The sequence below is a fragment of the Danio rerio genome, chromosome 4 (assembly GCF_049306965.1).
Source record: "Danio rerio strain Tuebingen ecotype United States chromosome 4, GRCz12tu, whole genome shotgun sequence".
Lineage (NCBI taxonomy): Eukaryota > Metazoa > Chordata > Actinopteri > Cypriniformes > Danionidae > Danio > Danio rerio.
Window position 1 is genome coordinate 11,863,369 of NC_133179.1, and position 24,100 is coordinate 11,887,468.

Consider the following 24,100-nt stretch of genomic DNA (forward strand, 5'->3'; position numbering starts at 1 on the left):
TCGCTAGCAGTGTGACTCTGAAGTGCTTTACTGTATGTTTGCAAGTTTTCTCCTCACAATGTCAATGAAACATCCTACACCGTCAAAGGCACTTGCGGTAGCACCCAAAAGACAGAGAAAGAGGCTAAACATCGCACAAAAAGCTCAACTTCTGCACATGCCAAAGGAAGGTGGAAGTTATGCGGCTGTAGGGCACCATAACGGAATAAATAAATGAAGATCAAATGGTTTTGATCTTTGGTTTCATTCTGGATCATTCTGTAATACTGCACTCATTTTTCTACGAAGGTTAAACTTTAAGAGTGTTTAAACAAGAGAGAAAAGTGTGAAAAATGTTAATGCCTGTCTGAAAAGAGTGCATAAAGTGTGCAGTGAGCGGTAAAAACATCTATAAAAATTGTAAAAAATAAAGCTGACTACTTAGCGGAGTATTCCGGGTTATTTTTAGACGGTCACTTGAATAACGAGGAACCACTGTATATACCAGTGGTCACCAAACTTGTTCATGGAGGGCCGGTGTCCTGCAGATTTTGGCTCCAACCCTAATCAAACACACCTTAACAAGCGAATCAAGGTCTTACCAGGTATACTTGAAACATCCAGGCAGGTGTGTTGAGGCAAGATGGAGCTAAACCTTGCAGGGACACCGGCCCTCCAGGACCAGGATTGGTGACCCCTGGTATTTACGATCACATTTTAAAATTAATTCATAGTTTATAAATGAAATAAAATAGCTTTTTAATTAGATTTTACTTTTGTAAGGATTATATTTAATCATTTTTTTTATCTGTAGCAGTCAACATTTTATCAATGGAGTGAAGACACTCTCAGTTATTGAGTCAAAGTTTTGAAATACCACAGTGAAATGCACAATTTGTCCATTACAGTCACATAAAAGAACAAAAACAATGGGCTCCACAACAACCCCTCTGACTTTCCGTGGATGTACGCAAGGATCTGCTTACAACTGAAGTCATATTGTGCGTCATTGTGTTGAAAAAAAGATGTTTGTGGCTGTATGAACACAGAGGCTCATGCCCACAGCTGGGTCTCTTCACTAGCAGTGATTCATTGCAACGGCACATTACATTAACACCGCTTTTTACAACAAACACTCGCTGTCCAAGAGAAGTACAATGAAGAGAATTTGCGTATTTGTGCAATCATCCACCCTCATCGCTCTGTCACAAAAGCCTTTTGCACGCCGGCTCTGTCCTGGTAATGTGTGATGTAAGCTCTTCATGCTCATAAACAGTCATGTATTATTATATTTTTGCTGAAGGTGAAACACACCAGGGCAAAAACAATTTTTATTTACAAAATCTCAATTGTGAGATTTTGTTGCTACTTTAAAGGAGACATATTATGCCCCTTTTTACAAGATTTAAAGTAAGTGTCTGATGTCCCTGGAGTGTGTGTGTGAAGATTCAGCTCAAAATAGCCCACAAATAATGTTTTATAAGTCTTTGAAACTGCTCCTTTTAGGCTTTGATCCTAATTGTGCCATTATGGTGACTGTAGCTTTAAATTCAAATGAGATTCAAATGCCTGTGTGTCAGCATAGTGGCAGTTTCAAAAACAAGCCTAACGTCATATGCTAATGAGGAAGAGATTGTCACTAATGGGCGGGGCTTTCCCCCTCTGATGACATGAACAAATGGAGAATGCCAGTCAAAGTGTTTTTTGCAGACTGTTTTAATGAAGTGTGATTTAAAAAAAAATTAAAATTAAAAAAATTTTACCATTAGAAGCTGGTCAAATTCACAGACTGTTGCCACAAAACTGTGTTTAAACCACTTATGAAAGTGCTTTTTTTTTTTTGCATAATTAATAGATTTTTTGAGTCCAATGTAAAGAAACCATCCAAAATCATCTCAATCTCATGAGAAATGTAATTATTTTATTTAGTGTCCGAAAAGTGTCTAATTCTTACAATTTCGTTCATATAAATACATCCAGCTTTTAAAAATGAGGCGTGTCCCTAACTCCGCCTCTTAAGCCAACCATCATTGGCGGGCAGGATTAGATTTGAATGACAAAATGAGTGCTTTGCACACACCTGGAAACCCAAACTCAGTGTTGTGTGTCAATCGGTTGCTTGTGCTGGTGAGTCGTAACTGCTGTGACACACATAAACCATAGATAATACCACGTGATTGAGTAGTGCTTTAGATATGCTGAAAGTCATAATCGTCATAAACGTAAATTTATTTACGACTGAAGCATTCCTTTTTTAATTGCATTATTAAGGTGTAGTACAGACCTATAACACCGCAAACAAATTATTACCATCAGGTAGGACTGTAAAGGACACACAGTGAACAACTTACTTCATACTCGCAGCCAGCATCTCACAGGGTTTGTCACAGGGGCGTGAATGAAATGCTGCTAAATGAAAGTGATACTACTTAAAACATTTTTAATGAAATACCAAAAATGAAATATTAATTTTGAAGTTAAATTTGTGGAAAGGAGTTGGATTTCTCATGCGAAATTGTACAGGAGAGTAGCCAGTCAGTAAAAAATACATTGAAAGACATCGCACCTGACTTTGTGGAGTGTTCAGATTTTTGTGCTTGAAATATATATATATATATATAAACAATATTTGCCATTTTAAATGTCATCAACTAACTGGAGAGCTTTTGGTGGTAGCTATTAGTGATTTTTTTTTTACCCCATTCACCTCCAGTGTCCTGTCTTAAACACAAACACCGTGCATAATAAAGCAAATCGAATTAAGCGCTACATGCAGAACACCCCATATAAATGGATTTTAGCACAGATCGTCAGGTTTCATTGGAAAGAGGATTACAGTTGCTGTTCTCTCTCTCTCTCTTATTTAGCCTGATATATTTTGGCAGCACTTCTGCTCCGTATTAAATATGACTCCTCAGCCTGGCTGTAACGTGAGCGCCGGTGGTTAGTTTTTATTCATTTCACAAGCGTGTAAATGTTTAATAGAGATGCAGGCTGGACTGCAGTGTCACTGTGACAGTTTTCTCAAGCTGAAGAGCTCAGTGCCTGACAACAGGGATATACAAGAGCAAATATATCATATAAAGTGATGGTCATATTTATATAAGCTTTTTCGTAAAAAAGGATCGTTGTTGTTGTTATTCTGTGGGTCTGGGTATACAAATAGTTTAAACTAGGAGTTCTTCAGGGTGCTCTGTTGGCACATGCTTAATTTGCAGCGGTTTCTAAAAATATCAATAAAATGTCAAATAGCACATAAAGAGTTTGTAGAATTTATTTCATTTTATTATTATTTTAATTAAATTTTATTTTGGCAGTTCATTCCACTGTGGTGACCCCTGATAGTGAAGGAGAGTAGCCTAAGGAAAGTGAGTAAATATTATTATTAATTTAAAGATTTATTTTCAAATAATTTAAAATGTATGTATATGTTTTGATTAGAATAGAAAGTAATTCTAAATTATTTTGTTTGTTAAAAAAAAAAAAAGTACAAATTCTGTATAAACCAACTAATCTGACTTTTGTTTTTACACATTTAATTGAAATTAGATTTGTAAAAGTGTAAAATAAAATAACTTTCATCAGTTACTTTTAAAACATATTAGGGCTGCACAATATTGGAAAAAAACTGACATTGCAATATTGTATTTTTCTGCCATACATATTGCGATATTGAGTATAATTTTAACATATTAAATGAATAGCTTTATTTGAAAAGAACGATTTTTTTATTTTTCATTTTAAGACAATTTTTGTATGATTTTGTAGTGGAGTGCATATGCATAAAATGTAATAAACCAAATCACAAGCAATGATAAATACAGTAAAGCAAAGTTACAAATGAAATAAATGCATTATGGTTTTTATGGTGGTCGAACAGTATTCAGGCACACAAATGAAATCATTTGATGTAATAATTTCATTGCATATATACTGCACATTAATACAATTAATTTTACAATTACTGAAAAGAAATCCACACATTAGTTCAGAGATTATTGGTAAACTTTTTGACTTATCTCCAGCTATTTATCTTCTAAATTGTAAAACTGCTCTACGCCCTAGTCATGGACTAGAATCCGTTACACTTTTATTCATTCTGTATGTAGCAACAAAATGTATTCTTTTGTTGTGGTCCTCTCCTAACATTCCTTCGGTCAATATGTGGATAAATCAGATTGCCATTTTCTTACCCTTAGAAAAACTTGCGAGAGAAATCTGATGATCTGAAATCCTTTATGGGAGTTTTTGGAGATTGTATCTTGTAAAACTATTTTTATTTAATTTTTTTTTTATCTATTTTTAATTACTTATTGTTTGTTCATTCATTTCACAAAAGATTTGATTTACTAGCTGATGGATGATTGTATAATAGATGGCTATATTATTGTGAATGATGACATGAGTCACCTATACCGCTGTTCTGGTATTGTAAATCTTTAAATAAATGTTTAAAAAAATAGATAAACAATTATGTCATATCAGCAGCATAAAATCTATATTTTATATGTAATATTTATATTTCTTTTTCTTTTGTGAAAGGTAGTGCTTATTAATAAACATTAAATGATTTTAAATTCAGTTTTATTTAACTTGAATTGCAGGCACTTGCATATGCAAACTCATGTTTATGATAATATACACAGGCACACAGTACCAGAAAACAACTTTTTAGTTTGGTTTGGGCATGGCATCACTTCACAGTTTTAAAGTTTACTTTAAACAGCTCATTTTAAAGCTTATTTTGTGGATTTTTAAACTCCATTGGCTTTGCAAGCCAACTCTCAATTTGCTGAATGCGAGACTTAATGAAGCCCACTTACCATTTCCAAACAAGCCGTGTGTATTGCTCCCAATACAGTAATTGACCCCCCGTAGCATTTGATTTGGCTACACTTTAATATCAGCAGCCATGCAAAGAAGCTAATGTTCCTTCTGTGTCCTTCTTAACCCCAATTCACCTTGACTGGGGGCTGCAGGGGGGGGGATTTTCAGCCGGCTTAAACCTCCTGATTGGGTTACACAGATGGAATAATGAGCGCTTTTTCTGTTGTCTCAGCCGATCTGGAGTTAAGCTGTGCGGACCGGGCCATTCACTGACGCCACACAACATTTACATATACATGAGATTTAAAAAGACCTTTTGCCTCCTGGATTAGTTCAGCTTCCTCACAAACTCCACTAGGCCTTTCCACATCACTGGCGCTTTTTTAGGAGCACTCCATCGCACAATAAACTCCTGTGATCCGGAGCGGAGACCTGCACATTCATTCAGAGCCGATTCAGTATCTGTCCTCAAACTAGAGTTGTTTGTTCAAACCTAAATACACTTCAGTGACACTTTAATGTTTTGGGGAGACTATTAAAGGAAGTAATTGGACTGTGATTCATCTTAGTACATATTATGTGTGTGGATGTGTGTTTAGTGAGTCAGTACTTAAATATATTTTGTGAAATATTGACATAGGATATTGATTTCTGCTTGGTAGCAATAGTGTTTTCAAGATGCAGATAGATGTTCTATGTTTTTCGCTAAAAAGATTTGAACAAAAAAGTGACATTTTCAAGAATCTGAATACTTGTAACTCTTTATGTATTGATTTACTAAAATTAACTTGCCCATAAGGATTTTTCAGTAATCAAACTACAGTGGTTACAATGAATGCTTCTTCATAAACAACAAGGTATAAAAAAACAGGTCATTAAAAATCATTTGTGAGTCAGACAACATTGATTTTGCTGAGTGTACTTGGCTAACTAAAAAAAGAACCTGCTAGTAAGAATCATTAATATGTGACTCAACTACACTTGTGGGCTGTGTGGTTTTGTGTTTTCATTAAATAACCCATTCATTTGTTTACGCTGATTATTTTCTGCGCATCGATGGATTTGCTCTTCAGTGTTTGGACACTCAGCAGTGAATATTAAACCACACTGAACTGAACTAAACTGAACTAATCCTAAACTGAACTGACGCTGTTTCAGTTCACTTTAATCTTCCATGTGAAGCTGCTTTGACACAATGTACATTGTAATAGCGCTATAGAAATAAAGATTAATAGAATTTAATTGAATTATTTTCATAATTTTTGATTTGCCGGTTCAGGAGGATCGCTCACTGGTTAAACTCAATGTGTTTTAGGTAACATGCCACATTGTTTTGTTTTGATTTATTAACAACATAAGTTATGCTGATGATTCACCAGCAGTGGCACACATACTGTGCATCAAAACTATTCAGTATCATGGTCTGATATCTTCTGATAGCTTTAATGGTATTTAATTTTAAAATTAATGACAAATTTCAAGACAACAAATATTTATTATGTTTCTTTAACGTACTTTAATAAGTTAATCAGAATCCAACATTTTTTTAGTTATACAAACTTTTACTTAATATTTTAGTCAGTTTGATAAAAGTAAGATGAGATGATTTGAAAAGTTAATTTGATTTATTTAAAAAATTCAAGGCAGCACTAGTCTTTTTACAGTGTACTACAGCCTTACTGAAGTATCAGCATACTTCAATGTAAGGGTTTCCTCTTTGATTTCTGTATTTGTTACCCTACACACCAAAGAAGGTACAAACCCTTGTCACTGGGGCAGTATCTTTTTATGGAACAGAATTGTACCTTAAAACTTAAAAAAAATAATTTGAACCATTGCAGCTTGTACCTTCAAGGACATGATTTGTACCATGGGAAAACAAAATGTACCTTTGATTTTTATAACCTGCTGTTACAATATTGTGCCTTCATCAAAAGTACAAATCTGATCCATAAATGTATCAACACAGTGACAAAACACTTTGTACCACAACAGTGTCAAAAATGCTTACCAATCATTTATTTAAAATGCCTTAAATGTTTAGTTTATGATACCTATAGTTGTATGTTTTAACAGTAGTTTTGTGTTTTTTGTATCATAGAACTTAATAATTCATGTTTCTAAGTTTCTTTAAACTTGTTTTTAAATGATTATTCTTGTTTAAATATGAAAATTAATCATGAAATCACTTTGCCTTTCCAGTCATATTTATTTTCATAGGTATTGTAAAAAAAGGAGTTGTTCATCACTTTTGTACCTTTTATATGCAAACAATTGTGTACCTTCATTTCAGTTGTACCATAAAAGGCTTTTACAAAGGTACAAAACAAGTCATTTACAAAATTATTTGTACCACCGTGTACCTTTTTTTTCTGAGAGTGTAGACCAGAAAACCTGTATTAGAACAATATTTGGCTGGGATACAACTGAAAACATCTGAAAATCTGGAATTATGAGGGTCAAAAAAAAAATCTAAATGCTGAGAAAGTTGCATTTAAAGTAATCTAAATGAAAAATTCTGTTTACTGTAGGAAATTTACAAAAAATCTTCATGAAACACGATTTTTATTTATTATTCGAATGATTTTTGGCTTTTTGGTCCATTTATGTATTTTTAAATACAACTTTGCTTGGGCTGCACGATATTGAAAAAATCCGATATTGTGATATTTTATTTTTTATGAATACAGTTTCACAAGCTAGCTTGAATAGCTCTATTTGACTGTTTTGTGCATGGGAGTCTAACAGTATTCAGGTACAGAAATTGACTAATTACAATGCAAAAATAGCTTGTCTCGTTTCTAGTTCAAATGTCTAAAAAAATTCTTAGATCAAATAAAATATTCTTATGTTTTAAACTTTTAAGGAAATAGGGCAAAATGAAAGAGTTTTATTTCTTAAAACAAGCGAAATTATCTTCCAGTGGGGTAAACAAAATAATCTTGTTTTCGGTTTGAAATGTAGATATTTAAGACTCTAAGATTCTAAGTATCTCTTTTTTGTTGTGTAAATCAGATAAATACAGTAATTAAATACAGTTCTGTAGCTCATGGTCAACTATAATCCAGACTCAGCATTGCATATCTTGTGATGTGACTATTGCGGATGTGGACATTGCGATATGAATGCTGAAACAATACACTGTGCAGCCCTAACCCATGCAACATACTGGTGACTTGGTGGTCCAGGGTCCACTTTAATATTTTACTTCTTTTATTATGCATATTTTACTTCTTGGTTAACTGACAACTCTAAAAAAAATCCACATTGAATGAGATCCAGGTGCACAGTCTTTCCATCCTCACTCATTTGAACATGAGATTCTCCCACGCCAAACTACACAGCCGTATTTCTCCACCTCATCCTGCTGTCTGCCACTCACATGACATCACCTGTAAGGCAAGTCCAGACACTGTCAGACTTTATGATTCAGATGAATTTTTTTCTTTCTGTTCTGCTCTGTAAATCACTGGTGAAATTCGAAGACCCTGCTGATGCGCCGCCGGAACGGATGCATCTGTGGCGAGCACGCTGCGGGATGCTTCCTCCACAGTGATAGACGGGAAGAAATTATTGATGAAAAAACGAAACGAACCCAGTTTCTGCTCATTCACTGATGTTTTTATGAGGGCGCCATTGCACCCATACATCACAATGCGGTTTATTTTATCAAACTTTTTTACTTCAGAAGTTTTCACGAGGGGAAGGGTGTCAAAGTGGGGGCTTGCAGAGGGTGGAACGGTAGATTATGAAACTTCCGTCGCCCCTATGACAAGGACTGTGACCTCTTTTGTCAAATGAAGACTGACCTCTAACCTTTGCACCTCCGATGAAATGAAGGAAATACCCCTTTTCCTAAGTGGAAGTGGACAGGAGGTACTAAAGGAACCAAACACACCCTTATGTTCTGAGGAAAAGCGGCAAATTCTGTTCAGCTTCTGTGTGCTGTGTTTATTGTTTGCTGTTAATCGTCTCCCCTTCAGGTCATTCGGGATTACATGTGAGGGACGTTTTTCTCAGTACATTCAATTATTATTTTTTTAGATTAAAGAGTGGTCCTTCACATTTTAGGTATTCAAGTCAACATTTAGCACTATTATAATTTTAAAAAGTTGCATTTTGAGGGTTAAAATGAATAACAATGGTTCCTGATGAGACGCTGAGGACTTGTGAAATGAAGCAATGCAAAAACGTGAACACTATTTGACTTCCTCTGTGAAATGATTCTATTGGACAACCACTGTAGTTTCTAGTTCAGATTTACCAGTTAACTTAAATACAACTCACCTTTTTATATCAACCACGATAAACCATGATAATTAAACAATTCCAGCGCTTGAGTCAGTTGTTGTATGGAGTGGACGAGTTTGCAAACTCAACAGTATAGTTTCATATACAGTACAGATGTAAATTGGATGTCATCCAGTGGCAGTTTTGATTGTTTAACTTTGAGATCAGTGCTGGCTTGAGCAGCTAATAGTTTCTGAAGTGTTTGGCTGATTTAGTAAACTGGTTTGACCAATTGTCTGAAAAGAATCAGTTCAAAAGAATGATTCATTTGTGAAGTTAAGTTACTCCGAGCTGTTCCCTGAAGTTGTGGATTATAAGTAATTACGTTGTACTTTTCATAGTTATAAATTATGGCTGCATCATATCGGAAAAATCTGACACTGCGATATTTTGTTTTGCCCTGATATACTGTATATTGTGATATGAATATAATTTCAATAGATGATTTGAATAGCTCTATGTGGAACGATTTCATTCATTTGACTGGTGACAATTAAGTCTTTGTCTATGCAGTGCATCTGCATCGATTATAATAAATTACAAGACAATTAAACATAAAATATGCTGTGTGGGATGTGCTTTATGGTTGTCTGGGGAATCTAACCGTATTCAAGTACAGCGAATTAACAGTCAAATGTAAAATACCACGGTCATCATTGTAAATTAAAAATATATTACCTTTTTTCTTTTTATCTGTAATAAATAATCTAATCCCGCAATGTGACTATTGTGGAAACACACATTGCAATAAAGATGCTCAAATGACATATTGTTCAGCTCTAGTATAAGTAATGTACAGTTGAAGTCAGAGTTATTAGCCCCCCTTGAATTAAATATTTTCCAAATGATGTTTAACAGAGCAAGGAAATTTTCACAGGATGTCTGAAAATGTTTTTTTTCTCCTGGAGAAAGTCTTATTTGTTTTATTTCAGCTAGATTAAAAGCAGTTGTTAATTTTTTAAGAACCATTTTAATGTCAAAATTATTAGCCCCTTTAAGCAATTTTTTTTTCTCGATAGTCTACAGAAAAAAACATCATTATACAATAACTTGTCTAATTACCCTAACCTGCCTTGTTAACTTGATAAACCTAGTTAGGCCTTTAAATGTCACTTTAAGCTGTATAGAAGTGTCTAGAAAAATATCTAGTAAAATATTATTTACTGTCATCATGGCAAAGAAAAAAAAATCAGTTATTAGAAATGAGTTATTAAAACTATTATGTTTAGAAATGTATTGAAATCAAATCTTCTCTCTGTTAAACAGAAATTGGGTAAAAAAATAAAAATAAACAGGGGGGCTTATAATTCTAACTTCATAGATGTTAATATCTTTTATGATCTATAAATAATGTTGAGTTACTTGCACCGATTGTTTTGCTTCATATAGACTTCAGTGCATCATCAGGGCCAGCAGGCATTCGTTTAATTGTGCCTGTATATCTATTTGTATACTCTGGAATTATATAAATCACCAAGGACCACAGTTTCAGATAAAACATTCTGCTAAAGATAAAAGACGCCTACTGTATGTCTTGGATGGCCTGAGCTTGAGTAAATTAGCACATTTTCAGTTTTGGGTGAACTTTCCTTTTAATATCTTACAAGTTTTGTATAAAAAAGATTCTTTGCGTTTCTGCATTTATTGTAGAGCAGTGGCAAAGTCTCTTTCTTTAACCCACCACATCATCAGCGGTCACTCCCTCATCACCTCCTGTCTGCGCTACAAGTGTAACACCTCTCTATTACATCAAGTAATGGAGGACATGTTTCAGGGGGCTTTTGCTGTTCCAGCAGGAATCTCTGGTAAAGTGATTACGCTTTGAGATCGCTCTCCTTCTGGAGTGTGATGAAGCCCCCGGGTTGCTTGCAATACTCTCTTGAGAGAGAAAGAGGCCTGTTTTTGGCACCGTCTGCTGTTTCCACATTACCATGCAAATTCTGTGTGTCATCCCATGATGTGCTGACTGATTCAAGAATGAATTCTGTTTATTGTTGCCATCTATCTATCTATCTATCTATCTATCTATCTATCTATCTATCTATCTATCTATCTATCTATCTATCTATCTATCTATCTATCTATCTATCTATCTATCTATCTATCTATCTATCTATCTATCTATATCTATCTATCTATCTATCTATCTATCTATCTATCTATCTATCTATCTATCTATCTATCTATCTATCTATCTGTCTGTCTGTCTGTCTGTCTGTCTGTCTGTCTGTCTGTCTGTCTGTCTGTCTGTCTGTCTGTCTGTCTGTCTGTCTGTCTGTCTGTCTGTCTGTCTGTCTGTCTGTCTGTCTGTCTGTCTGATATCTATCTATCTGCCTGTCTGTCTGTCTGTCTGTCCGTCCGTCTGTCTGTCTGAATGAATATGAATAAGAATAATGTCATAATAAATCCATGTAGCTGCACTCTAAGAAATCCTGGGTTATTTAAACCCAACCATTGGGTTACAGTTGGTCCTGTTAATTTAATTAAAATGGGTTAGTCCCTATTACACCCAAAATTGGGTTAAAATAACCCAGCATTTCTTAGAGTGTAGTCTTGATCAACTTATGCAATAACTCAATCATAATCATTGAAGCTGTAAATTAGTATGTGGTAACTAATCTAAACGCCTCTGATCGGTTGCTGCATTCATACTGTAAACTCAACAGAAATGTATTGGATTGGTTGTAATCACACTAATCATCTGTCTGTCTGGATCTATCAATATCTATATGTCGAAATGTTTTACTAGTGTTGTGTAGATGTGATTTGTGTTTTTTTTTACTACTCTCTCTCTCTCTCTCTCTCTCCCTCTCTCTCTCTCTCTCTTTCTCTCTCTCTCTCTCTCTCTCTCTCTCTCTCTCTCTCTCATTTGTTGATTGAGCAGACCAAGACGTCTGAGCTGTCATCACAACGAGTGGAGGATGTGGGCAGACTGGAGACTCACTTCTTATGCCACACACAACAAACATTACACCTCTCCTCACTCTCTTTTTCCATCCTCTCCTCCACATCATTCCCCATCTCACCAAACCCAAACTCCTTCAGGAATAACTGGAGAGATTTCTGCTGACTTACTGTACATGATTCAGAGAGATGTCACTGCAGTGTGTTACTCAGACAGGAAGTGTGACCTCTCAAACAGGAAGTTCCTTCTGGTGGGGCTGAACCTTGAACATGGTTGAACATGCAGTTTTCGTAATAGTCATGACAATGACCTCCAAATGTCACAGTACAGGAAGGGAAAGGCTAGTTGATTGTGAGAGTAAAGGTTTAATTTACTGTAAAGAGGTTTAAGAGGTGTTTGCACTTAAATGCATATTTAATACATACACACTGGTTGTATTACACTGTAAATAAAAAACGCTGCCTTAAATTGACTAAAATATTAAGCTAAACTTTGTATAATTTAAAAAAGTAGTTGAAACCTGATTAACTTATTAAAATAACCTAAAGCAGCAACATAAAAATGTTTGCTGTATTGACTTTTTGTCTTTAAATATTTTACAATATAGAAGTTATGGATATTTGGAAATATCCTTAATTATCATAAACATGTAAAATTTTTAAGGATATTAAAGTATTTCACCTAAAAAAAACCCATTTATTAGATAATATCAATATCTTTTGTGTGTATTTCCATTTTATTATTTTGAATCCAGAGATGGCTACTATTTTTGATCATTAATTAATTGCTTTGTGTGTCTGTTGATATCAGTTTATTTATTTTTATTTATTGATGTATTTTTGTATTTTTGATGTCTAGCTTGATGTAATTTCTTATACATATAAACATATTCATTTATGTGCTTGAGTCAGTTGTTGTATGGAGTGCTGAACGAGTTTGCAAACTCAACATTATAGTTTCGTATACAGTACTTGTATTGGCTCATTTCAGATGTCATCCAGTGGCAGTTTTGATTGTGTAACTTTGAGATCAGTGCTGGCTTGAGCAACTTGTAGTTTCTAAAGTGTTCATCTGATTTAGTAAACTGGTTTGACCAGTTGTCTAAAAAGAATCAGTTCAAAAGAATAATTCATTTGTGAAGTTAAGTCACTCTGTTACCTGAAGTTGTGGATGACAAGTAATAATGTTACTTGTAATTTTGCTAATTGTAAATTAGGGCTGCATAATATTAGAGAAATCTGACATTGCGATATCTTGTTTTGCCACTATATACTGTATATTGTGATATGAATATAATTTCAATGGATGATAGCTTTATTTGGAAAGATTTCATTCATTTGGCTGGTGATGATTAAGTTTTTGTCTATGCTATTACTACTAGTTTTGATCATTAACTTAATTGCTTTGTGTGTCAGTCGATATCAGTTCATTTATTTTTAAACATATTTTTTTTTATCTAATACTGTGCATATAAACTTAGACTTTTTTTGTATGTGATGATCCAAGTTACAACTAAAGACCATTCTCAAATAAATTAACTTTTTTTCATTTGTATTTAAAATTGCCATAAAAAATACTATATTATATCTAAGCCCCTTTAAGTCAAGTCATTTCACTCGGCAGCCATTTTTGAAATGGCTTTCAGGCAGTATGCTCAGGCATTCTGTTTGGATGGGGAAACATCAAATTTTCCAAAATTGCTTGCCAGGCTTATGATTAAATTTCATATTAAGAATCACCAATAAAATTAAACAACAACCGTCTCTTTAGTTTAAATTCTAAGAGTTTGAGTCACACAATATCTACAGAAACACCTGTCTGAGCCGCATACCTGAAGAATCGTCAGTCTATTATGATCAATGATTGGCTCCTGTAGTAGAAGGCAGAGCTTTCTTCGCCATATTGACTGTTATGAGTGACTATACAAGTGACTACACAAGTGTCATGTCTTGTCTATTCTCTACACTGAAAAAAGTCTTGCATGCAGAACTGTTGCAAACAATTTGTTTGTGTTTAATTTAAACAAACAAATTAAGTTTAGTAATGTTCAACTTAATTTGTTTGTTTAAATTCAGCCCAAATAAATTGTTTACAACCTCTTAACATAAAGAAATTGAGTAAATCCAAGGAATCATCTTTGAATATTTTTTTTCAGTGTAGTTTTTGATTTTAGTTAAGTCATCAAACATTGTTCATATCATCTTCAGTAACTCCTCAAAATAACAAAACAGTGAACAGTGTGACCCCTCCATAATACTAGTTCATGCATGTATACACATGCCAGCAGTGTAAACATTTTCCTATAGGCTTAATCATAACTGACAGACAACTAATTGTTTACATTTGTTACTTCTACAGTAGATTGCACAAATCAATCCATGCAACAGATGTCAAAGACCCATTACTTTCGCACTAATGGTTACAGGAGCACATCCCCAAACACACATGCTGTACTTATTAGTACGTATGTATTAGTCTCTCTGACTGACAGGATCCATTCGCTGTGTGAAGAGGCTGCTCCTCTGTGGATCTCATGTTTCGGCGGCTATATTTACCACTTTGCCACTGACAGGCTTCTGGAAACTAGTTGTCAATGAGCTATCTCCTTTTAGCGCACGACGAGTTGCAATTCATTAAGACATAATTAGTCAAAGTGTCCTGACAAATCCACTCTGAATAGTTGCTGGACTGAAGAGCAACGGCCAGAGGAAAAGTGTGACATAAAGTTGGGAATGAAATGAAAGTTGGGGATATCTATTCTTTATCCTGTTTGAAAAATATAAGGTTTGAACTTATTTTGGTCATTTTACAATTGCTTTTGTTTGTTTTAGTGTAAGAAAAAATGGTGAGGATGTACTCAAAAAAGGAAGTTTGCTGCTCATTCAATCTACTTATTTAAAATGAACTGACACAACCTAATTCTTGGGTTTAGTGGGGTTAATTGTTTTATGTTAAATCCACTAAGGTTTGTAAAAACTAATAAGTTAAAGTAATTCCTTCATGTTTCCCCAACACAACAGCATGAATAAACATCTTCATTTCATCTCAATGCAAATCAATAACCTGTCTGAATGATTTATACACCAATTTAATGATTCAAAAACCTAAAAATTCTTTATAAATAGGTTTCTTTATGCTTTGTCTAATGAAATTATAGATATATAATTAATATTTTTTTTCTGATCAACCTATTATCATTCTGCTGTGGTGACTTCAGATTAATAAAGGGACTAAGCCGAAAAGAAAATGAATGATCGACCTATAAGGCTTGCAGACTTTATTCTGTTTTACAGTTTTAGGCAAAATATGCAGCTAAATATGCAGCTTTAACAAATATTTTAAAACATTGAAAATAAATTGAATACATTTTTTATGCAAAGCATCATGCACATTTGATCACAGGAAATAAACCGATCATCTAATACATGCATAATTTCTTTATGCCTAAACACTCTGTTTTACAGGTTTAATATGCATACATGCTGTTGTTTTTATAAAGTTAATTGAACAAATATTTTAGAACATTAATATTCATTAAATTAGGTGAATAAAAACATTATGCAAAGGATATGTGATGATAATGATAATCCGAAGTGACTGCTTATTCAAAAGATGCATTTTCCAAATGTTTTGAGGCTTAAAATAAATAATTAAAAGGATAAGAAAGGCTTTCCACATGAAATAAAACTTACACAAATGTGTGTCATATGAAACACACTAGTTCATGTGCAAATGAAGTGAAAATGAAATACAAATTTATATTTATTTTTAGCAACAAAAAAAGAGGTATTGGTTCTGTTTAGAGATTATGATTTATTCACTTCTAAAACAACAACTAGGATTAACAGCCTCTTCAACTGCTAGGTTTATGAATGAGCTCAGTAGGCAGAGAGAAGGCAGTGTTTTTTGTGCTTGAACTATTAGAGCAATCTAATTGAATGCATTAGTCTATATATGGTCAAAAGTGGACAAGCTTAAAACGTTTCACACCCCTTTCACACCTATATTTGGCATTGTGCACTTGTCATCGGAACAATGAAAATGCATCTTAACACCAGGTTCGAATAGGACCTCATACCCATTTTACAATTGCTCATGATGTGATCATCTCAAATATTGCAAAGACAACAATGCTGTCGACATTGATCTTGTCTATCAAAATTTAGCCCTTTTGGGAAATGAGCAAGGGATAATAATTTCTCACAGTTGCGATATCGAGCAACACTGCATCGCCAGCAGTTGAACTGACAAGCACTTGTATGGTTTATTGCTGGATAAACCACATTCTTTAAGACAAACGCAATGATCATCATAATATTAGTTGTACGAAACTGTCGAGCACCAAATTGATGCAAGGTGCAAAAGATCTGCAGAATTACTGTGAAGAGAAAAATCACATCAAGGTTAGTAGTTGGCTAACAATATATAGAAAGTCACACTATACAATTTAGAAACATTCATTAAGCATATATATATATAGCATATGTTATTAATTGTCATTCATACGCCCATACTTTTTAAAGAAAAGGATTACAAAAAAAAATGTAGTGTGTAATTGCACTTTAATTGGCCTATAGTATACAGGATTTGTCTCCGTTCCTCTCTGCTGCTGGTGGATGGACAACAGGCTGCAGGTGGATGCTTTTCAGGCTTCTGATATACCTAAAGAGGTGTGGATGTATCTGTCAGTCATCTCCGCTGGTCTATGTGGTGTAAACACCTAAAGAGCATGTTTGCTTGTAAGGGTGATGAGACTTTGGCACAGACCTGTTCATGAAAGCAGGAAGCACTTACATACAGACACGCTGAAGGTATTGAGAGATCTGTAGATATTTTTTTTTCTTTTGCACATTTGCAAGGTTGTGAAATACCTTCACACACTCAGCTGGTGTTTGTGAGGCACTTTTGTCTTTAACACTCAGGGGTGAAAAATCACACATTAACACCTCTGTCTATCAAAGGCTTTGTTACAACAAGCAGAGAGCAGGCGAGAAGGAAAAATGCAGCTAGTCTAGCTTGATGTATTACTTTTTAATATGCATGTTTAGGATTATCACATTGTCTGATTTTGCTTGCGTCATATTTTATTAGGAAATCTGGTGTATAGACATCAAAGAGGGTGGACAAAAAAGTATATAAAAATATCTAAAACATTTTGATTAATTATTTATATATTTAATATATTTATTTATTCATTCGTAATTTAGTTTTTTTTCTATTAACATTGTGTAAGATAAATAAGATAGATAGATAGATAGATAGATAGATAGATAGATAGATAGATAGATAGATAGATAGATAGATAGATAGATAGATAGATAGATAGATAGATAGATAGATAGATAGATAGATAGATAGATAGATAGATAGATAGATAGATAGATAGATAGATGGAAGGACGGACGGACGGACGGACGGATAGATAGATAGATAGATGGATTGATTGGTAGATAGATAGATAGATAGATAGATAGATAGATAGATAGATAGATAGATGGATGGATGGATGGATGGATGGATGGATGGATGGATGGATGGATGGATGGATGGATGGATGGATGGATGGATGGATAGATAGATAGATAGATAGATAGATAGATAGATAGATAGATAGATAGATAGATAGATAGATAGATAGATAGATAGATAGATAGATAGATAGATAGATAGATAGATAGATAGGTCAGATGGACGGACGGACGGATGGACGGACGGACGAACGGATAGATAGATAGATAGATAGATAGATAGATAGATAGATAGATAGATGGATGGATGGATGGATGGATGGATGGATGGATGGATGGATGGATGGATGGATGGATGGATGGATGGATGGATGGATGGATGGATGGATGGATGGATAGATAGATAGATAGATAGATAGATAGATAGATAGATAGATAGATAGATAGATAGATAGATAGATAGATAGATAGATAGATAGATAGATAGATAGATAGATAGGTCAGATGGATGGACGGACGGATAGATAGATAGATTATTAATCCACATCAGTTTATTGATAATTTCATGTTGTTATGAATTTATTGTTGCACTTTGTTTATTGTGAATTTAGCTGCTTTCCAATGCTTTATATATTTTATTTTGTTGAAATATTAATTATTACTCATAAACACTCAAACCTAGGCAAACACAGACAGACATAAATATTCTAGAGTCAAGGATATTGATAAAATATGACCGTCTGTCAGAAAGCCAAAAAAGAGGAGAGCAGCTGGAAGGACAATGCATTTGTAGGTGCAGCATACAAGCAATGCAGAAAGGAAGGACACAGAGCAAGCAAATCTTTGCAGAAGAGTCTTTCACATACCTTCTCTTTCAGCTCCGCTCCCTTGTCCTCCCCCTTCAGCTGCTCTCCTCCCTCCCTCTCCTCCTCCCCTCCTCCTGCGCTCCGGTGGATGGTGTACTTCTCGCTCTCCCTCTCATTCAGGCTGAGCCGTGGACGCAAGCAGCAGCAGTCTGTGAGAGAGTGCCTATGAGAGGGAGTGTGTGTGTGTGTATGCCAAGCCGGAGCGCAGCTCTGCCGGATCCCTAACTGAAACTCTACCTCTCTCGAAAAAACTCACCGGTCCCAGAACGCATCCCAAAGGAGTACACCTTTACCCCCTCGACTGGTGAAACGGCCCCCCCACATGGAGCCATGTGAACCCCCATCTCCTGCTCCGATTGGGATCTGATTTCAGATTGCCTTCTTGGGGAGAAGCTCCAAGCGCTGGATCTTTTGAAGTAAGGAGAGACTCTGAAGATCCAGGCTATCCCAGAGGGAGGCACTTTGCTCTGGGCACTGTGGGCTACAAGCCCCCTTGGGCTGGAGGCCAGCGCTCCAGCACCATGGATTACCTTGTTGGGATTTTTCTGCTGTTGTGTGGGGTGGCGTTACCTGGAAGAGTTGCACCCCAAGACACCAAAGAGAACGTGCCCAGACTCAAGCTTTCTTACAATGGTAAGTTTTGCAGCCGTACCCATCACCATCGAACACAAGCAGAATCACACTATTTTATTCTCATTTAACACTGCATTTGCCTTCTCATTTCACTGCCTAATTCATTATGCATAAATTTTGGCATGCCTTCTGTCTACTTTGACAGTCCCGTTCAGTTTCCTTGCATTTGATTTATTCTCATTTCGTTCTAACAGATTGTTTCCATGTGTTCAGAGTAGTGATTCTGCATGCATTGGCTCTTCTAGATCATTTTTTCCTCCACAGTGCACTGTCCTATAGCTTTAAACTCTGCATTGGTGCTCTGTCATATGGCTTGTGAACTCTGAACAAGGTATAGTGGGTAATGACTCCGCAGTTGCGGCCAGACGTCTAATTTCTCATGCCTCCAAATTGATTTTACAGCAATCCTTTGCAGTATCCTGGGTTAAATTCAATCAACAGTGTGTTGCTTAGCACAGAACATAATCATTATTGAAGAATAAACCAAGCCTACAGAAAAGCACTCACTACTACAGAAGTAAAAAGGGCACATTTTGGAGGATTTTAAAGCATAAATGGTAGGCTTTATTAAAGCAGCTATTTTGTATATCAAAATAATGCTCCTTTTAAAAATGTATACAACATTTTGACATTCTTTTAAGGAGTATCATGGAAATACATTTATAAAATTAGATGTAACTGTTATACATGCTTAAGATTAGTAAATGTTTGTTTTTTTATTTTTTATTTTTGTGTATTGTTTTCTGGTTGTAAAAGTTTTTATGTTTACAAATTTATTACCATTGTAAATGTCTCACTGTAACCTAAATTTAGGTTTTTTAAAGATAAGAGGAAAAAGTGGAGCAATATTTGCTGTTAATAAACATTAAACTTTTGCATTTGTAAAAATAAAAGTTTTTATTGGCTTTTGTGTTTTAGTGAAGAATATTCAAAGCTTTCTTCATATATTCGCTTTGTAAAATGTCTATCACACTGTTAAAAAAAATGCTTCCTTTAAGAACTGATCACTGATCAAAATAAAAAAGCTCAATTACAAAAAAAAAAAAAAGAACTGGTCACTGAAAGGTTCTTAAGGAACCAAAAATGGTTCATTTGTTTATTAAGTTCCCATTTGAAATCTTTATTTCCAAGCATGTGATTTCAGTTCAGCTTAACTTGTAAATGTCTCACTGTAACCCAGATTTGGGGGTTTCAAAGCGAGGAGGAACAAGTGTAACATTATTTGCTGCTATAAACATTAAACAAATGCATTTGTAAAAATAAAAGTTCTTCTTTAGCATTTATGGTTCAGCGAAGAACCTGAAACATCTATAAATCGTCAAAGCTTTTTTCATATACTTGTTTTGTAAAATGTTTATCACACTGTGAAAAAAATGCTTTCTTTAAGAACTGATCACAAAAATAGTTCCTCTGTTTATAAAGTTCCCATTTGGATCCTTTATTTCCAAGCATGTGTTTTCACTTCAGCTTAACTTAAACTGAAGCTTAAATACTCCTTTGCATGTGCTTGCTTTGTCACAATCTACAGTCTCTACATATTGGCAAGACTACTCACATTGCATCAAGTATGCACACTCATACTCTCGCATATTGTATATTTTGAAGTATCATTCTCTGATACTGTACTCAATACATTGCACTTGGTGATGCTGGCCGCTATGCGTGAATGGTGGTAACACCAAACATGTTATTCTCCGCTCTGTGCTATTTTAAAGGAGACAGCGGAGCGATCCAGACTATAGCAGCCTCTTTGTAACCCAGAGCTTTCATCTCTCGCGGAAATAAGCGGCAACATTTTTGGCATATTTTGGGCTGTTTTCCTTTTTAATGTAAGCTTAGCGGGCTTGCTGTGGTTCTTTGTTCAGGAACATGACCAAAAGTATACGCATCTATGTGTGGCGGTGATCTCTCTCTCCCTCATTTGGTAAATATAGCCTTCTGTTCTGTCAGTGGATCTGTGCCGCTGGTGTGTTGATTGTAAGGTCTGTGTGTGGCATGGGTTTACCCCACCAGGGTCCGTTCAACGCCCTCTCATTTCTTTTATAGAGGCAGAGAATGAAGGAGGAGTGAAATAGACGATTTATTTTGGGCCGAGAATGTGTTGTGATGAGAGAAAGGAAGAGCGAGATAAAGAAAGATTTGATTCAAAAACACTTTATTGACCATATTTCTACTTAATATAAAAGTGACTACAAATTAAAAGACAGGTTAATTTCTATCTGGAAACAACAACAAAGCCATTGATGAACAATAAGACAAATCAAGTCCTTTCTCAACAATTACAAAGAGAAAATGAGTTCTCCTTCAAACACATAACATAGAGCTTTCCTACTTTGATTCATTTCAAAGGTTGATAAATCGTTCAGTTCCCTATACAATTTGAAATCAATTAACACTTCTTTTTCATATTATTTAAAAAGAACACTTTGACAAGGTTTTTTTGCTTAAATGTAAAGCTATTTTTGCTTGTCCTGATATTAAATTGATTAGTTGACACACCTACTTGTTATTGCATATGTTGTGCTAGTTACAGAAAAATAGTAACTAGTTACAGTTACTAGCTACTTTGTTCAAGAAGTAAGTCAATTACATTGGTAATTACTTACACCAAAAAGTAATGCATGTACTGTTGAAAGTTATTTTTGACTTACTTTTCCAAAAAGTCCTTATAACGTCACTTAATTGCAGCATTTAGAATACATTGTTGATCAGCTTTACAGTTTTAATTAATTTGCATTCTCACAAACACAAAGACAAACTTGAATAAAAAGTCATTTTTTAAAAATAATGTATTTAAGTCAAACCAGCAGCACAAAAATAAAAATATCAAAAGTGGTAAACCAGCTGAGTTATATATTCAGAAAACAAAAAAAGTAAAAACTAAAGTTGCTTCAGCATCATGTTGCTGTATTTAACCCTTAAGATGTTCCTTTACAGCTTGAGTATGAAAACTAGCAATAATATTCAACAAACACAAAACCTTTATGAAGTAAATAAATAAATAACTAAATGAAAGTAATCTGAATTATCATTCAGAATCAATTTGGTGCAACTCAACACCAAAAACACTGCTATCTGTTGTTGTATGCAGCTATAAAAATATGTAAAACAATAAAAAAAATAAATAAATCACAATTTTTTTCCGGAGCAATCCACTACATTTAAATGTGTTCTGTTCATTACATTAAACGTGTTCTGAAATATAACAGAAATGTGTTGCTGTGTCTTCTAAACTAATCAATTTTGTTATACAGATAATAAATGTGTGTTTGTTATTTTAAAAGCAAACAAAGTATTAATAGAAATTGATAATAGTAACGTTAATAGTCTCTTGGTCTACCTTGTGTGCATTCAGCGTCTTTTGCGAGCTCACTAGGCCTCTCTCGTGCACACTCTGTCTCTCCAATGCAATCACATGGCAATTCGTAACTTTTTGATTTAATGGCTAATTTTTATAAATTCGTACAATCTAATTCATACAATTTAGTATGATTTGCTCATCACCCAATGATGGTTAGAGGTGGGGTTGGTTGCCACGCCTCCTTTTTAAAATTGTACATTTTCATACGACTGAATTACCCTCTAAACTGACAAAACGTAAAATACTTATGTTTATGTTTCCTGGTAAGATTAGGCTGGTCTCTCGCACACGCGCACACTTGGTGTACCCCCACGCATTCGATCTTAGCTTTCGCTTGACTTTAGTCCAGTCTGGCTCCTCTTACATGACGCATCTTCTTTACGGTGGTTGGCATTGGAGAGGGGTCTGGCCGCAGACTCGGTGCAGATACAACCTGAGCTGCATGCAATGCTTTTGAATGGGTTCACCTAACCTCATCCCTAATCCTACCCATCGCTATGATGTCATTAGCTTGATTGAGTGCATTGTTTCTGACATTGCATCTATGATATATGCAATCTCAGCTTGCATCATAAAGGCTGCATCCAGATACTATTGTGGCATCCCACAATGCGTCGCCGCTGTAAACAGGAAGATGCAAACTAGATTGCAACCAAAATTAATTACTTTACAAAGTAATTGAAAGATGCATCATATTGTAATGGGAACGGAGTTAGTATATTGTACAGTGTGTTACAGTACAATGCGTATTAGTTACTGTCAAAAGTAAAGCTGTTACAGTAACACATTACAAGTAACGTGTTACTGCCCAACACTGCCTAAACACAATATAAGTCATTCAGATTCATTAAAACAGCTAAAGAATTCTACTAAAAAACAAATAAGATGTTTTAATCTATAGCATTGAATAAAGGCATTAAATATTGACTTCCTTTCAAATAAAAAAGAGGCATTTAGCACTTATTTCTGGATTTAAAATAGAAATGAAAGAGTTAATTGCATTAATGCCATGAAAATGTCTCCACTGCATAGAGAGGGTTGAGGGGACTCTGAGCTCTGAGCATCAGCATCTGCTGTTTAACTTTAAGAGGAAAGACTGGAGGCTTTAATATAAAAAATATGCAGGTCCACCTGTAATCAATCACATGCTTCTCTGAGTTAATACTGTTGTGCTTGGATGGCCCAAAGCATTGTGGGAAAACAGTCTCACGCTGCGTCATCAGAATGCTTTCCAAACTTATGCCACCTGTGCACTTTATGGCTGTGTGTCTTTCGCGTGTCGTAATGGATTTGGATTTACTTTGATTGATACATGCGGTTTAAAACATCCATTCAGCATGTCAAAATGGCCCATATTCTGAACAATAGGATGTTTTTCCATTGGTTAAAACTTTTTTTCTTCTGAATCCTGTTGAATTGAGACCTGCTCAAAGGTTTCCAATGATTGCGAAAATGCTGTGTGATGTAGCACAACCACAGCCAATCAGATGATAATGGATGTTTAATGGGCATTTGTGTGGAATGGGGTTTTGGAGCAGTGAGATTTCTATATGGTCTGGGCAGCTACTTAGTGTGACGCCACAGAAATCCGGAACTAATAATCTGACAAAATGCCCTGTCACTCACTGTTAGCTATGGAAGGAAAGATAACTTTAATCCTGTCACATTGATGCTTTGTAACTGGTTAGAAAACAAATATATATCATCTATCAGTTTTTTTTTTCTTTCTTTGGTCTAAACAACTTTAAAATAAAAAAGAATTAAGCCATGG

The 24,100-nt window shown here is 34.9% G+C and overlaps 1 protein-coding gene across 6 annotated transcripts in view; it reads left to right on the forward strand.

Moving 5' to 3' along the window:
* sema3aa (sema domain, immunoglobulin domain (Ig), short basic domain, secreted, (semaphorin) 3Aa) overlaps positions 1-24,100 on the forward strand; it is a 165,942-nt gene that overhangs the window by 90,259 nt on the left and 51,583 nt on the right. The window contains 1 exon segment of one of the 6 annotated variants that reach the window (NM_131060.1): positions 18,499-18,968. The exons of the other annotated variants lie outside the window; for them this stretch is intronic. Within the exon segment in view, the coding sequence (NP_571135.1) occupies positions 18,857-18,968 (112 nt within the window). The 5' untranslated portion in view covers positions 18,499-18,856. 6 annotated transcript variants of the gene reach the window in all.